The sequence below is a fragment of the Xiphophorus maculatus genome, chromosome 7, assembly GCF_002775205.1.
Source record: "Xiphophorus maculatus strain JP 163 A chromosome 7, X_maculatus-5.0-male, whole genome shotgun sequence".
Taxonomy (NCBI): domain Eukaryota; kingdom Metazoa; phylum Chordata; class Actinopteri; order Cyprinodontiformes; family Poeciliidae; genus Xiphophorus; species Xiphophorus maculatus.
Genome location: NC_036449.1, coordinates 26,527,862 through 26,541,792, shown reverse-complemented (window position 1 = coordinate 26,541,792; position 13,931 = coordinate 26,527,862). Strand labels below are relative to the sequence as shown.

The 13,931-nt window shown below is 41.4% G+C and overlaps 1 protein-coding gene across 1 annotated transcript in view; it reads right to left on the bottom strand.

Moving 5' to 3' along the window:
- The window catches only part of LOC102230320 (titin-like), a 163,867-nt gene that overhangs the window by 108,020 nt on the left and 41,916 nt on the right, over positions 1-13,931 (bottom strand). The window contains exons 47-59 of the mRNA XM_023337299.1: positions 7,376-7,657; positions 6,482-6,750; positions 6,011-6,300; positions 5,714-5,873; positions 4,786-4,909; positions 3,942-4,221; positions 3,201-3,496; positions 2,027-2,314; positions 1,712-1,828; positions 1,343-1,625; positions 1,059-1,242; positions 513-593; positions 105-372 (exon numbers count right to left, since the gene is read on the bottom strand). Of these exons, the coding sequence (XP_023193067.1) occupies positions 105-372; positions 513-593; positions 1,059-1,242; positions 1,343-1,625; positions 1,712-1,828; positions 2,027-2,314; positions 3,201-3,496; positions 3,942-4,221; positions 4,786-4,909; positions 5,714-5,873; positions 6,011-6,300; positions 6,482-6,750; positions 7,376-7,657 (2,922 nt within the window). The remainder of the gene's footprint in view (positions 1-104; positions 373-512; positions 594-1,058; positions 1,243-1,342; positions 1,626-1,711; positions 1,829-2,026; positions 2,315-3,200; positions 3,497-3,941; positions 4,222-4,785; positions 4,910-5,713; positions 5,874-6,010; positions 6,301-6,481; positions 6,751-7,375; positions 7,658-13,931) is intronic.

Genomic DNA, 13,931 nt, shown 5'->3' with positions numbered 1-13,931 from the left:
TGTAATCAGCTCCTGATTAGAAAATAAAGTATCGATGCATGAAGACACACTACAAACACATAGAATGGGCTCCAGCAAGGAGAGGACATGGAAAACACTCTTACCTGTTACGGTGAGTTTGGCGTTGGAGATGTGAGGACCACACACCACACGGAAGTTTCCCTCATCTTTGACCTGGCAGTTCCTAATCTTCAGATAGTGGCGGTCGCCCACACTGCTGATCTCGTATTTATCACTGTTTTCCAGCTTCTGCGTTCCCTTGTACCAGGTCAGAGAGATCTCTGGGTAGTTGATCTGGATCTCGCACTCAAACGTTGCTGTTTGGTTCTCTGTGGTTGTCTGGTCAGATATGTCTTCCATCACAGACACAGGCTAAGGACAAAAACATCAATTATGATCATTTCTATTTATTATTGGTTTTTCCTCTACATGGGACCTTGGTCATGTAGTGGAGTGAAACAGCTGTGTTACTACAAGCAGCTATTTGTTCTCAAATAAGTTTTGGCCTTTACCTCTGTGTCGACACGTCCCTCCAGCTGCTGGATTAGTCTGGCCATGTCCTCCTCTTCAACCCGACCACCATGTTCCACCCCCTGCCACAGGATATAAGGCTATTAATGCAATACCTTCACAATCTTTCAGTAATCAATATCAAAGATATGCAACATCCCGATTTATCTTGGTGCTACAAAAATTGTTTCCCACAATAGCAACAACAGTTTCATCAGCTGAAACCACTTCTGAAAGACACTATTGTGAAATGTAGATACCCTGAGTGGTACAGACACTGTAGGTCCCACAGCCTGACTGGTAATACATGAAACAGGTAATCACCTATAACACATTGTCATAATATTTTACCTGACAGGTGCAAAATCCTTTCAGTTTTCTAAGCTGAACCTTAATAAATATCTTTTAGAATTGTTGTTGTTGAAGGGTTGCTTTCTGAATTAAGGAAAACTGATAATATGAGTAAAATATGGAGCAGATTTGTCCCTCAAATCTGTACTATTACAAACCAATCCAGCTCCACTATTACAATCAGTTTTCTCCAGTACCGCTTTTCCAGTTTCCATCTCCTTCTCCCTCTTCAGGAACTCCACAGCCTGCAGGATGGCCCTGTAGTCATGGATTCCATGTTCCCGGAGGATCCTCTCATAGTCCTTAGGGTCATGACCTCGGAGCAAGTCAACAATACTGATGTTTTCAAGTTTCTTTGGGCTCTTTTGCTTGGAGGGAGTTCTGAAAATATCATACATGAAGTCATTGAGCAGATAGAGACATTTGTTCCATTAACACAATTCAAAGTCAGTGGTTCAATATAGAAATGAACTTGTATTACTTCTTAAGTTTTGTTCTGATATCTCCAATTCCTTCCCCTTCTTCCTTTTTGGTGACTGCCATGTCAGCGCTGGACTCGATCTCTCCATGTTTGTTAGTGGCGACACACCTGTAGAGACCAGAGTCGGACTTGGTCACCTCTCTGATCTCCAGTTTGGCATCCTGGCCCTTGTGCTCGATGGAGATACGGCCACCAGGGGTGATCTGTCTCCATTTGCCCTTCATCCACTTCACGCTGGGGATTGGATCACCTCCAATCTTGGCGATGAAGGTTGCAGTGCCCTCTGTGGAGAAGCAGATGTAAAGAAATAAGTAAAGCCTTACCGTCAAATGGGAATGTTTTGAGAAAGAAGAGGAATGCTGTCCCTACTCTCTGTGACTGAAATGTTTTTCGGTTCCTCAATGAAGAAAAGGTTGTCAAGCTTTTTGACTGGGGCAGCTGCAGCAGGGGTTGGTGCCTCGGTGGGTGAAGGCTTGGCTCCTTTGTCTGAAGATACATGGAAACCAAACTGAGACGGTGAGTGAAAAGTTACTTTAACAGTTTGAGTCTCTGGTTTTTATTAGGGTGGACACCTATGTGAAGGTCTTTCAAAATAACACCATTAATAGGAGATTAAAATATGGTGGTTAGCTTTTCATCAAACCTTGAACTTGTTTACACTTTACAGCAAGTTCAACTGCTTACCCTTCACAGTGACCTTGGACTTGCAGAAGTCACTACCGACTGCATTGCTGGCTTTGCACAGATAATCCCCTGCATCTGCCTTTGATGCAGAGCTGACCTCCAGGGAGGCCGTCCCACCAACAAATGTGATTTTGGTTTTATCACTGGACTTCAGCTCCCTCCTGTCCTTCATCCACTGGATGGTCAGAGGAGAGGAGCCTCTAACATGGCATTTGAGGCTCAGCTTCTCCCCCTCGTTCACTGTGACCGGTTCCAGAGGGACGTCAAATTTAGGAGGCTGACCAGTTTCTGAAGGTGAAAAAGAGGCTGAATAAATGAAAATACTTGCCTTTAACATAATAACATAATGAAGAATACTTTTTACATCTTTTACAGTATTTGTTCAAATTTAAATAGAAGACAAAAGAGGTGGTGTTCAGAAAGCCTGTGTCGTTCTGACGGTGGCCTTCAGGTCATCAGATTGTTGGGTCTGCTATCTCTCATCTTTCTTGTGACAGTAGTACATAGATCCTCTATGGACCAAAGCAGCACAGTCGTAGCTCATGAAGCTCATGTTCTTGGTATTTCTGTTTGTGCTGCTCTTGAAGGTCTTACTCCAGCTTTAGGTCACGCCTTGTGAATAACTCTCAAACTCTTGAAAGGACTGTCCATCACAATCCTGTACAGGCTGCAGATATTTATGTATTTTGTGTACCTGTTTTCTATCATTTTTTCCTTCCACTAAACTTTCCATTTATATGCTTAGGTATAGCCCTCTTTGAATAGACAATGTCTTTAGCAATTACTGTTTGTGACTTACCTCTTTGTGGAGAGAATTAATAAAAATACTTTTTTTCATTTTCTGAGAAACTGGTCTTGTTTTTTATTAGCTGCAAGTCATAACCATCAAAACAAAACGAAATAAATGCTTAAAATAAATGATTTTGCCCTTTTGAGTTGAAAAAAAATATCTTTTTGAGGACACTCTAAGATGAATTTGTATGATAGGGTATGTTCCTGAAGACTAACCTTTAGATTTTACGAGACAAAGTTAATCTCATACAAAACAATTTAGATTTGCTAGACTGGTGGATTTATCTAAACTAAAGAATAGTTAATCGTCAGTTCACATCAGAATCCTCTGCACAACTTTCAGCTGATCTGGTATAGGTTATTTTAGGGTTGCCCTCCTTACCTGAAACCGTGAGGGACACCTGACATGACACTTTCCCTGCTTCGTTGGAAGCCTCACAGGTGTAGACACTGCTGTCAGAAACCGCAGAGTCTCTGATACACATCACAGCCATGTTGTTCTTGAAGCTGATGTCATATTTTCCAGAGGCATAGGTCTCTTGGTTGTCCTTGTACCAGGTGATGGTCAGTGGCTGGGAACCGGACACCCGAGCCTCCATCTTTACTACCTTACCAGCTGAATCCACGATGGACTCAGACGGCCTCTTAGTGAAGTTTGGAGGTACTTTACGTTCTGTGGGGGATAAAGTTCAGAAAATCAGGTCATGTTGGGAGAGTAAGCAAGCCATTTATCATTTATTCTTCTTCAGGCCACTGGGCCTTTACCACAGCACCGGGAAATAAAATCTACCATCGATGACAAGACAACAGGAGCACAAATTGTGACACAAATGCAACAGAAATTAACAATATCACCCTGTGAACAAACAGTCCAACTAACCATAACTTATCCACAAAAGTAGACATGTCTCTGACAGTGACTCTGTGACACCATGTCTGATTTCAAGCCTGCCTTACACAAAACCAACCAGCCAAAAATCTGACAATAACAACATTCAGCGTCTCTGACGATACAAAGTGCACGAAATGTTACCCATAAATCCACAGGAATCAACTGGACTGCATGTTAGTAGCAGTTACAACAAACAAAGAGATGGGATGAAATGTGTTGGTTAGTGGGTTACCTATTTTAACATGAGCGTGACATGTGTCAGTTCCTTCTGCATTGGAAATTTCACAAGTGTATTTCCCTGCAGCAGCGAGTCTGTGGTTGTTAAGGACTTCCAGAGCACAGGACGAATCTGTAGTTTTCACATTGTATAGGTAAGAGGCCCAGATCAGCTTGTCATCCTTCTTCCATGTGACGTGAAGCCTTTGGCTTCCGGTGAAGGTGCAATCCAGTCTCAAGGGGTTGCCCAACTGATGAGTGACGTCCTCTAGTTTCTTTGTAAACCGTACAGGTTCTGAGAGAAGCAATGTTGGAATCAATCTTAGACACCTCAAAGACTATAGTATGTGCCTGTGCACATCTGTGGATCTTTGGATTTGTGAAAACTGTTGACGTGTTTGAGGAAGCTTTGGCTAATGGGCTCGACGCACGGGGAGCGACAAATGAGTTTTTGGCCATTGGGGATAAACCCAACACACAGGACACAAAAGCAAAGGGATACAATAGCAACTGAACGCAATAACAACGGGACATAATAGCAATGGGACGCAATAGCAATGGCAATGACAAAAGTTGCAAAAATTTAACATTCTTCAATTTTCTTGTGTCACATTGCTTTTCCGCGTATGCACAACTATGTGTACAAACTTGGAATTTCATATGCGCAAAGTCTGCCGGTTGCTTGCCTGGCGGAGGCAAAGTTCCATAGGAAATGAATAGAGAGGGAGTGACGTCGCTCCCTGGGTGTCGAACCCTTAAGCTTGAACTTCTCGATTTTTAGGGTAGTATTAGTGGTTAACAAGAGGAGCTATTTAGTTAATGCATAGAATAATGTGAAATGTGAGTGATGTATTGTTACCTAGTTTGACATAAGCATGGCAGATATCTGAGCCTTCACTGTTGGAAATTTCATACGTGTATCTCCCACGAGCCTCTTCTCTATCGTTGTTGAGAACTTCCAGCACACAGCTGCAGTCTGTGGTCTTGACATTGTACTGATAAGAAGCCCAGATCAGTCGCCCATCTTTCCTCCAGGTCACGCTTACCCTCGGACTACCAACAAAGGCAACTCTAAGTGCCAACGGTTGTCAAAATAATGTCCTTTTGACTGCTTTTGGGCCTGGAACAATGTCCTCTGCTGTTATAGCTAAAGATTTGATGTTGCAAAGAAGACTACAAAACAGGAAAACTCCAAATTTTAATAAATATTTTAGCCAAATATTTAAGTGACTAGTTTTTGTGTGTCATCAAGAATGTTTTAGTTTCCCAAAACTAAAAATTGGAAGCCTTTTATTTTATTTTATTTTTTAGACGGGATCAGTACCAAATATCACTGAGCTGGTACTGCTGAGCTTCTCTTGTTTAAATTCTCAAACTAAAGTTTCTTTCTTTCTAGTTAAGATACTGAAAACAATGACCCATTCCTGCTATGCTTTGTGGTTAGTATTTTACCTAGTTTGACCTGGGCAGAGCAGATAGCACTGTTCTCAGAGTTAGAGATTTCACAAGCGTATCTTCCTGCTGCTTCTAGCCGGTCACTGTTGAGAATCGCCAAGACGGAGGAATTATCTGTAGTCTTTACGTTGTACTTATAAGAAGCCCAGATGGGTCTCCCATCTTTCTTCCAGCTCACGTAGACCCTGGGGCTGCCATTGAAACCACAGTACAGCGACAGCAGCTCCCCGAGCCTGAACGTCGTGTCTTCCAGCTCCAGAATACTGTCCTTCAGCTTCCCGTCTGTCACTGTTTAGAACTTCCAGGATGCTGGAGAAGTCGGTCGTTTTAACGTTGTATTTATATGAAGCCCAGATAGGTTTGCCGTCCTTCATCCAGCTGACATAAATCCTCTGACTGCCCCTGAATGTACACTCCAGTGTCAAAGAGTGGCCAATTTTATAGAAGGTGTTTCTCAGCTTTTTCACAAACCGAACAGGTTCTAAGAAATCAGTAAGCAATGGAAGTGTTAGATGATGACGATAATTAGTCTTTGAGGCAAGCTGGTTAGAGACAACAAAGACGATACAATTTGATTTGTTATTCCTGCAAAGAAATATGCATGTGAGTGAATTAAGAGTTTACCTAATTTCACATTAGCATGGCAGACATCGCTTCCTGCTGCATTAGAAATTTCACATGTGTATCTTCCCACAGCTTCTATTCGATCACTGTTGAGGACTTCCAAGATACATGTATCACAAGAAGTCTTGACGTTGTACTTGTATGAGGCCCAGATTAACTTGTCATCTTTTTTCCAGGTCACATGTATCCTCTGACTCCCAATGTATGTGCACTTCAGGGTCAAAGGCTCCCGGAGTCTGAAATATGTGTCTTCCAGCTTGTTCACAAAGCGAGGGGGTTCTGAGAGGGGTAATGTCTGGGTTAGTTGTGTGGAGTATGCAAGCAGACAGGTTGAAAGAAGTAGTTTGAATCAGCTATGATTATTGCATTACTCTTTGAAGAGCACAAAAAAACCCTTGAGCTACTGTAGCTGGGGGAGTTAGTTAAATTAAGTGAGACCAGAAGTGTTAACAGTTTTTGACTTTACCTAGGCTGACATGTGCATGGCAAACGCCACTTCCAGCTCCATTTGAAATCTCACAAGTGTATGTTCCTGCTGCTTCAGGCCTGTCACTGTTCAGAACCTCCAGAATGCAGGTAGAGTCGGTGGTTTTAATGTTGTACTGATAAGAGGCCCAGATCAGTTTGTTGTCCTTTTTCCACGTCACATACACCCTCTGGCTCCCAGTGTATGTGCAGACTAGTTTCAGCGGCTGCCCAACCACGAAAGTTGTGTCTTCCAGCTTCTTGATAAAGCACACGGGCTCTAAGAAAGGCAATGATGATTTAAGAAATTTGTTCAAAATACCATATATTTTGTCTCTTTATCAGAGTATTTATCCCAAGAAAGGTGTTTTATCTTCAAAAAGTCACCTTTACTATGTTCACATTGAACATTAGAAAGATTTTTTTTAACGCAAAACTTTTTTAATCTGGAAAATGGAGTATAAAATGCAAGCATCACCTTTCACTGTCACTCTGCAAGTGGCAGAGGCTGAACCGACCCGGTTCTCAGCCTTGCAGGTGTATTCACCATCATCAGACTTAGTTGTCTTGACCAGATTCAAAGTGGCAATACCATTTAAGAAATCCATGGAGCAAATGGGGGATTTTCTCAGCTTTCCACCAGCCTTAAACCAAGCTACTGAGATATCAGGACTTCCTGCAATGCGATATTTCAGGGTAACTGCATCACCCATTGTTACCTCCACCGGCTCCATCTGATCGACAAAGTATGGTCGCTCTAAATGAAAGATGAGGATGATGGATTTAGTACAAATGTCAAATGAATATCTTAAAGAATGAGATAATTAGAGATGGATAGTCAATAGGTATTAGAGTGGAAGCTAAAGAACTAAACTCATAACATGCAAGAGTTCCTTTGTTTTTACCTAGAATTGAAATGTGTGCTTCACATTTGTCACTTCCTACTCCGTTGTCTACTTCGCAAGAGTATGTGCCAGCTGCTTCCATTCTGTCAGAGTTAAGAACCTCTAGTATGCAGGAGGTGTCTGTGGTGATCACCGTGTACTCATATGAGGCCCAGATGAGTTTCCCATCCTTCTTCCAGGTCACATTTACCCTGGGTGTTCCTGAGAAAGTGACCTCAAGCCTCAGGGGCTTACCCTTCTCGGAAGAGATATCTCTCAGCTTCTTCACAAAGTGGACTGGCACTAAGGGACGTAATTCCAATAATCAGTTACACCAAAGTCACGTTTAAATGCAGATGCTTAGAAGAGTTTCATGCTGACAAACCTTTCACAAAAAGATGGAGAGGGCAGCTTTCCTTTCCTGCGTTGTTTATGACCTGGCATGTGTATTCTCCTGCATGGGATTTATCAACTCTATGAAGCACCAAAGTGGCCACATCAGCCTTCAATGAGATCTCACAGCCTCTTCCATGTTGCATTTCTTTGGCTCCCCTGAACCACTTGACTTGCAGCGGGGCACTGCCTTTTACTTTAGCTAAGAAAGTTACACTTTTGCCAGGCAAGATTTCTTTGGGTTCAGGAGTTTCCAAAAACGAAGGAGGTTCTGGTTTAAGATAAAAAAAAGATTGGTTGTGGGATAAGTAATAGGTTTCCATAACAATCTGATTCCATTGTTAAAGACTGCAAGTCTGTACTAACCTGTCACATTAAATGAGGCACTGGTCTCACTGGCTCCTGCAGCATTCACTGCTTTGCAGGTGTATTTGCCAGAATCGGACATACTGACAGTTGAAATTTGCAGTCTGTGGTTATTATCTGTGGAGCTGATGTTACAGGAGGGACTACTCTTGATCTCCCTGCCATTATGGAACCAGGAAATTGTTAAAGGAGAAGATCCAGTAGCTTTGCACTCCATCTCACCAGGCCTTCCCACAACGAAGTGGGTATCATTAAGCTTCTTTATGAAACTTGGAGGAATCAACTTATCTGTAGTCAAAGAACATGTCATGAGCCACTTTTTTGAACTACATGTTGGATAAATTTTCTCATAAGATAAAGAGAGCATCTGCATAAAGTTCACCAACCTGAGACTGAGAGCTTGATTTTGCAAGAAGCTGTACCAACGTGATTTGCAACCTCTAGTTTATATTCTCCAGCATCCGCTTTGTCAGCAGAACGGATCTTCAGAACAGCAATTTTCTTTGTGAAAGATGTCTGATATTTGGCACCAGAACTGAGGGCTTTGTTGTCCTTGAACCATTTTGTTTTCAGTTCTGGTGAACCAGACACTGTAACTTCAATAGAAGCATTTTCTCCTGATGTGATACTCATGGATTCTGGACTATCCACAATAGCAGCAGGTTCTAAAGTTGTGGAAAGAAAACTTTAGAGCTAATGGTATAGTAGCATTGTAGTAAACTTGCGTGTGAAGTTCTACAAACCTAAAACAGTAACTTGGGAGACTGACTCCACCAGTCCTGAGTCGTTACTCAGCTGGCAGGTGTATTTACCAGCTGTTGCTGAGTCAGCCTCTGGAACTACAAGAGTGGCTATGTTGTTCTCAAAGGTTATCTTCCTGTTATCACTGTCTCTAAGGACATGGTCCTTGTCCTGGACCCAGGACACAGTCAAAGGCTCAGAGCCTTTCACTGTGGCTGTCAGTGCCAGTTGCTGGCCAATTCTTACGGACTGGTCGATGAGCTTTGTGACAAACGCTGGTCGTTCTGAATGTTTGAAGAAAGATCACAGGTGAGGAGATATGATCCTATATAAATTGAGTTTGTGAAATTGTCCACTGATTTGGTACAAACCTTTTAGTTTGATAGTAGTGCGACAAAACTCACTTCCTACATTGTTTGACACCTTGCACTCATACAGGCCAACATCATTCTGCTCAAGTTTCATGACATGAAGAGTAGCAGAGTTGCCCACACTAACAATCTTATGTTTCCAACTCTCTTTTAAGGGCCTTTTGTCTTTGTACCAGTTAACCTGGAAAGGTGGAGTGCCATACATCTCACAGTAAAGACTGGCATCTTTCCCTTGAATTCCCTCCACTGGGTTGGGAGTTTTAGTAAAGGATGGCGACTCTGGAAAATATGTTTCATACATTGAGATAATTTATCTTCATGAACAGGCAAACCATTATGACAAGCAGTTTATCCAAGCACTTGGTTCAATTTCGTGATCAGGCTTATGGCAAAGTTCAGTCCATGCTTGAGGGATCCTTCCTGGTCTTTACAAAAGCAATCCTCTATGGTAAGGCAACACTTAAATAATGTTCATGCTACTGTATGATCACACCGTAGCTTCCCCTTTAGATAAAAAGAGAATTTAATGTAATTAAAAAGGGATGTACCCAAGATCATTCCACCAAAACTGAGTGACATGAACTCCATGTTCATGTCACTGAACATGGAGACCTCTCAGACTCATGCTATATGACACACTGAAGTTTTGACGGATTCCATGCTGGCATTTTCATACGGGGTTCTGAAGACATTCATGACACAATCAAACAAAATTTGCATCACAGGACATCCATTCCTTCTCTTTCATGCTACTGAACTTCAGAGGGGACAAATCCACAGTGTAACATATCACCAAGAAATCCGTTCGATAGCTGACCTTGAACTGTGAGAGTGGTGCTGCAGCTTGCACTGCCAGCATCATTATGAACCTCACATGTGTAGACTCCATTATCCTCGAGCATTGCAGACCGTAGCTGGAGGTATGCAGTCGAATCAACAAACATCCCTTTATAATTGCCTCCGTCGCTTATCTTTTGGTCATTTTTGTACCAGCACATTTTCAAGGAGCGTGCGCTGTTGGTCTTGCATTCTAAACGGAGTCCCTCACACTGCTTCACAAAGGTTGTGGGAGGCAGTTTCACGATAAACCGAGGAGGCTCTGTGAAGTCAAGAAAAGATTAGGTTACTTTTGCCAACATAAAGCAACACTCGAACACCTTTGGGATGGATGCAGGATGCAGGCAGGTGACTGATTGCTGCGATGGGAGGAACGCAATCTCAAAGACAACACAAATATAGCTGGGAGATGATGAATTGCTCAGAATGAAGACAGAAGAGCGGTAAAAATGATGAAAAAAGATGGGTTAAATGAAAGATGGTGCTGGACAAAAAAAGAATAGTCCAACCTTTCACCAACAATTCTGCTGCATTTGTCACTGTGCCGGCTTCATTGCTAACTTGGCAAGAATAAACTCCAGTTTGCATGGCCTCGACTGAGTTGAGCTCCAATGAAGAAGAGTATTTCTCTAAACTGATTGTACAAGAGGATCCAGCAATGAGTTTGATGCCATCCTTAAACCATTCCACTGTAAATGGGGGAGTCCCTTCAAAGACTCCTCTGAAGGTCACCGTTGACTGTGGAATAACCGTTTGAGGCTTGATGTCCACCAGAAATCTCGGTGGCACTAAAACCCATACAGAGAAGTTATTATGGCACCTATAGTGAAGACTACTTTTTAAAGAATAATATTAAATCTGAAAGCTAACCTTTAGCTGTAAGAATTCCGCTGCATACACAGCTTCCAGCTTCATTTGTGACTTTACAGGAATACTCTCCTGTGTCACGACCTTCAGTCAGTTTTAACTCCAGGGAAACAGTGCTTCCAATGTGCACAAGTTTGAACTTAGAACTCTTGGTGATCCTTTGTTTTCCTTTGTGCCATTCGACAAAAAATGGAAGAGAGCCTGACAGTTTGCACTCCATTGTGACCACTGAACCCATCACTGCTTGGATGTTTGATAATCTCTTAACAAATGTGGGAGGAGTCACAGCATCTGTTTCAAACACATTGGTCTACAATTAGTTGTGTATCTATGAAGATTTATCCAAGACCATCGTCAACTTTGCAGCATTACATTAACTTAGCAGACCCGCATGGCTCTCTTCCAGCTGAAAGGACTGAATTTTACATGGACTGAGGTAGTTCTCATAGACAACCAGATGATTTCTGATTGAAGATTTCTACAATCTTTGAGCAATTTGACACTTATCTGTGAAGCTCAATCAAACTGGATGTAATATTAACCACTTAAGCTGTCTTTAGTACCTCTGCCTCTGTATGTCTTTACAGGGGATTTATAACCCAGGAGCAGTGAGATGAGTGTATGTTAAAGCTTAAGCAAAAAAAAACCTTGTGCATAATTAGTGGGACAGCATTTATTCTACTTGGCCTTATTTACATAATGACATATATATCACTTCACAAGTCAAAACAGCAGCAAAAAACTTTAAGAGCTTCTTCTCTTTGACATGCTTAGTCTTGAAATTCCTTTTGCAAGCAAATGAATAGCCAATAAAAGAACTAACAGATATTCCTCCACAGAAAACCAAGATAGAAGGTTCTCCCAAAGCAGGGACCAAAAAGAGAGAGAAATTATATTTGTAATGTAAAATAACCCATAATGCAGTATTTTTACTGTCAAAAATAACCTGAACATACTTATGCTACTGAACCAAAACGGCTTCCACACACAAAAAGTAGGAATTACGTACAACACTAGCTTACAGGATGAGATCAGACCCTTCAACCGTACCTTCAGCCACTATTAGATGCACTAACAGAGCTATTTTGTGGGATAACATACCATCAAGACAACATATTATATTTGACATGCAAAATTGAGCTTCAGCTAAAAGATAAACCACATATACTTCTGCATAACCACAAACCTTTGCGTCTATGAGTTCAACAAAAACTGAGTCTTTAGTTTAAATAAAAATCATAGGACTTGACAACAGAAAAAATAAACACAGAATAATCACCAGAGCATAAAGAAAAAACCCAGTGGAAAAATGTGATAATTCTGTTTTGCTCCTAAATTCAAGGTGTTGCATTTAAACAAATAACAGTCAGCATCATAGAACATGTTCAGCTGTAATCCATTGGATGATCAGTGTTGGCATGCATGAAGTCATAGCATAAAACAGCAAAGCATTGAAAATAATGTCAGTGTTGATACATTCTGTTGTTAAAACCAAAAGTTTCAGCTTTCATATAATATACTGTAACTTCACCTAAACAAAGCGTTGCGACTGAAAACAAAATCTTAATCCGGAAGTACAGAACAAGTCCACAATTAACTGGTCTATATATGATAGATCCAAAGCAGATTGGATTTCTGAATTTCTGATCTGATATCAAACTAAATAGTATTCCCAAAAAGCCTCATAGCAGTTCATCCAAGCCTACTGGGTAACCAACATTTACACGCACAGACTTTAGCTCTGCAACACCAACACAGGACACAGCTGAACCCACTGTGTTAATGAAGCTTAAAGCTGAACATTTAAGAAAAGAGTTAAGATGAGATTTTCAAACAAATGTGACAAACCTGTCACCGTGACCATGGCGGTACATCTCTGAGTTCCAACTTTGTTCTCAGCCTCACACACATATTTCCCACTGTGGGATAACTGGGCATTTTTCAAATTCAACTCAGCACTGTTGGTTTCATAGGACATCTTAACATGCTCGTCTTCAGTGAGCTCGTGATCATCCTTGTTCCATCGGAATGTCATGGGAAGTGCTCCAGAACACATGCATTTCATAGAGATTTCAGAGTCCACCATGCAGGACATGTCCTGTGGTCTTTCGATAAATGATGGTGGTTCTAGTGAAAGAAGACCACAAGTGAAACTCAAGGATCTAGGCTGAAGCTAAACCTTGTTAATTCTCTGATCTAAACAATGCAAAAAGAAAACAGTTTTCTGGAAACCTGGAAAATCAGCAAATAAATCACCTGACATTTCATCATACACAAAACTTTCCATGAAACTGAGAAGCATGCAGCAGACAACTTAGGGTAACAGCACAAGACATTCATTTGACTAACCTTTCAAAGAAACCTGGCAAGAACAAGTAGTCTCCCCAGCATCATTTGCAACCGTGCAGCGGTACGTCCCATCATCCCTGCTGTCACAGTCAGATATCTGAAGAGTGACTGTGCCTTTTTGAACATGGATCTGATGTTTTTTGTTGCTTCTGATCAGCTTATCATTGAGGAAGCAACTTATTTCAAATGGTGGGGAACCTGAAACGGTTCCTGTCAGGACAATGTCAGATCCTTTCACAAACTCAGCTGATTCAAAAGGCTTTACAAACACTGGAGGCTCTATGAGAAAGATAATAAAAGTAACATTCAACAATAATATCTGAAAGGAAAGCTTCATCTGATGAGGCAAATCTGGTCCACAAAATCCATCAAGGGACTCTTTGCTAAAAACACCGTCCAGCACTATTCAGCAAACTTACCTTCCTTTATATAATACTTTACTTTGGCTGTTAGCTTTCTATTAACTCTACAGAGCCATTTTCTGTCATGTTTTCATGTCTACACTTGTAGTTTTACTCATAGGTAGTTACATATATTAATGTTCACACTGGAGTTAATTCATTCATCCAACAAAAGATAACTAAGGATTGAAAGATGGAACAATGTGGACCAGACAGTAGGATCAGTTTGTAGAGGACAGCTTCTTAGGACAG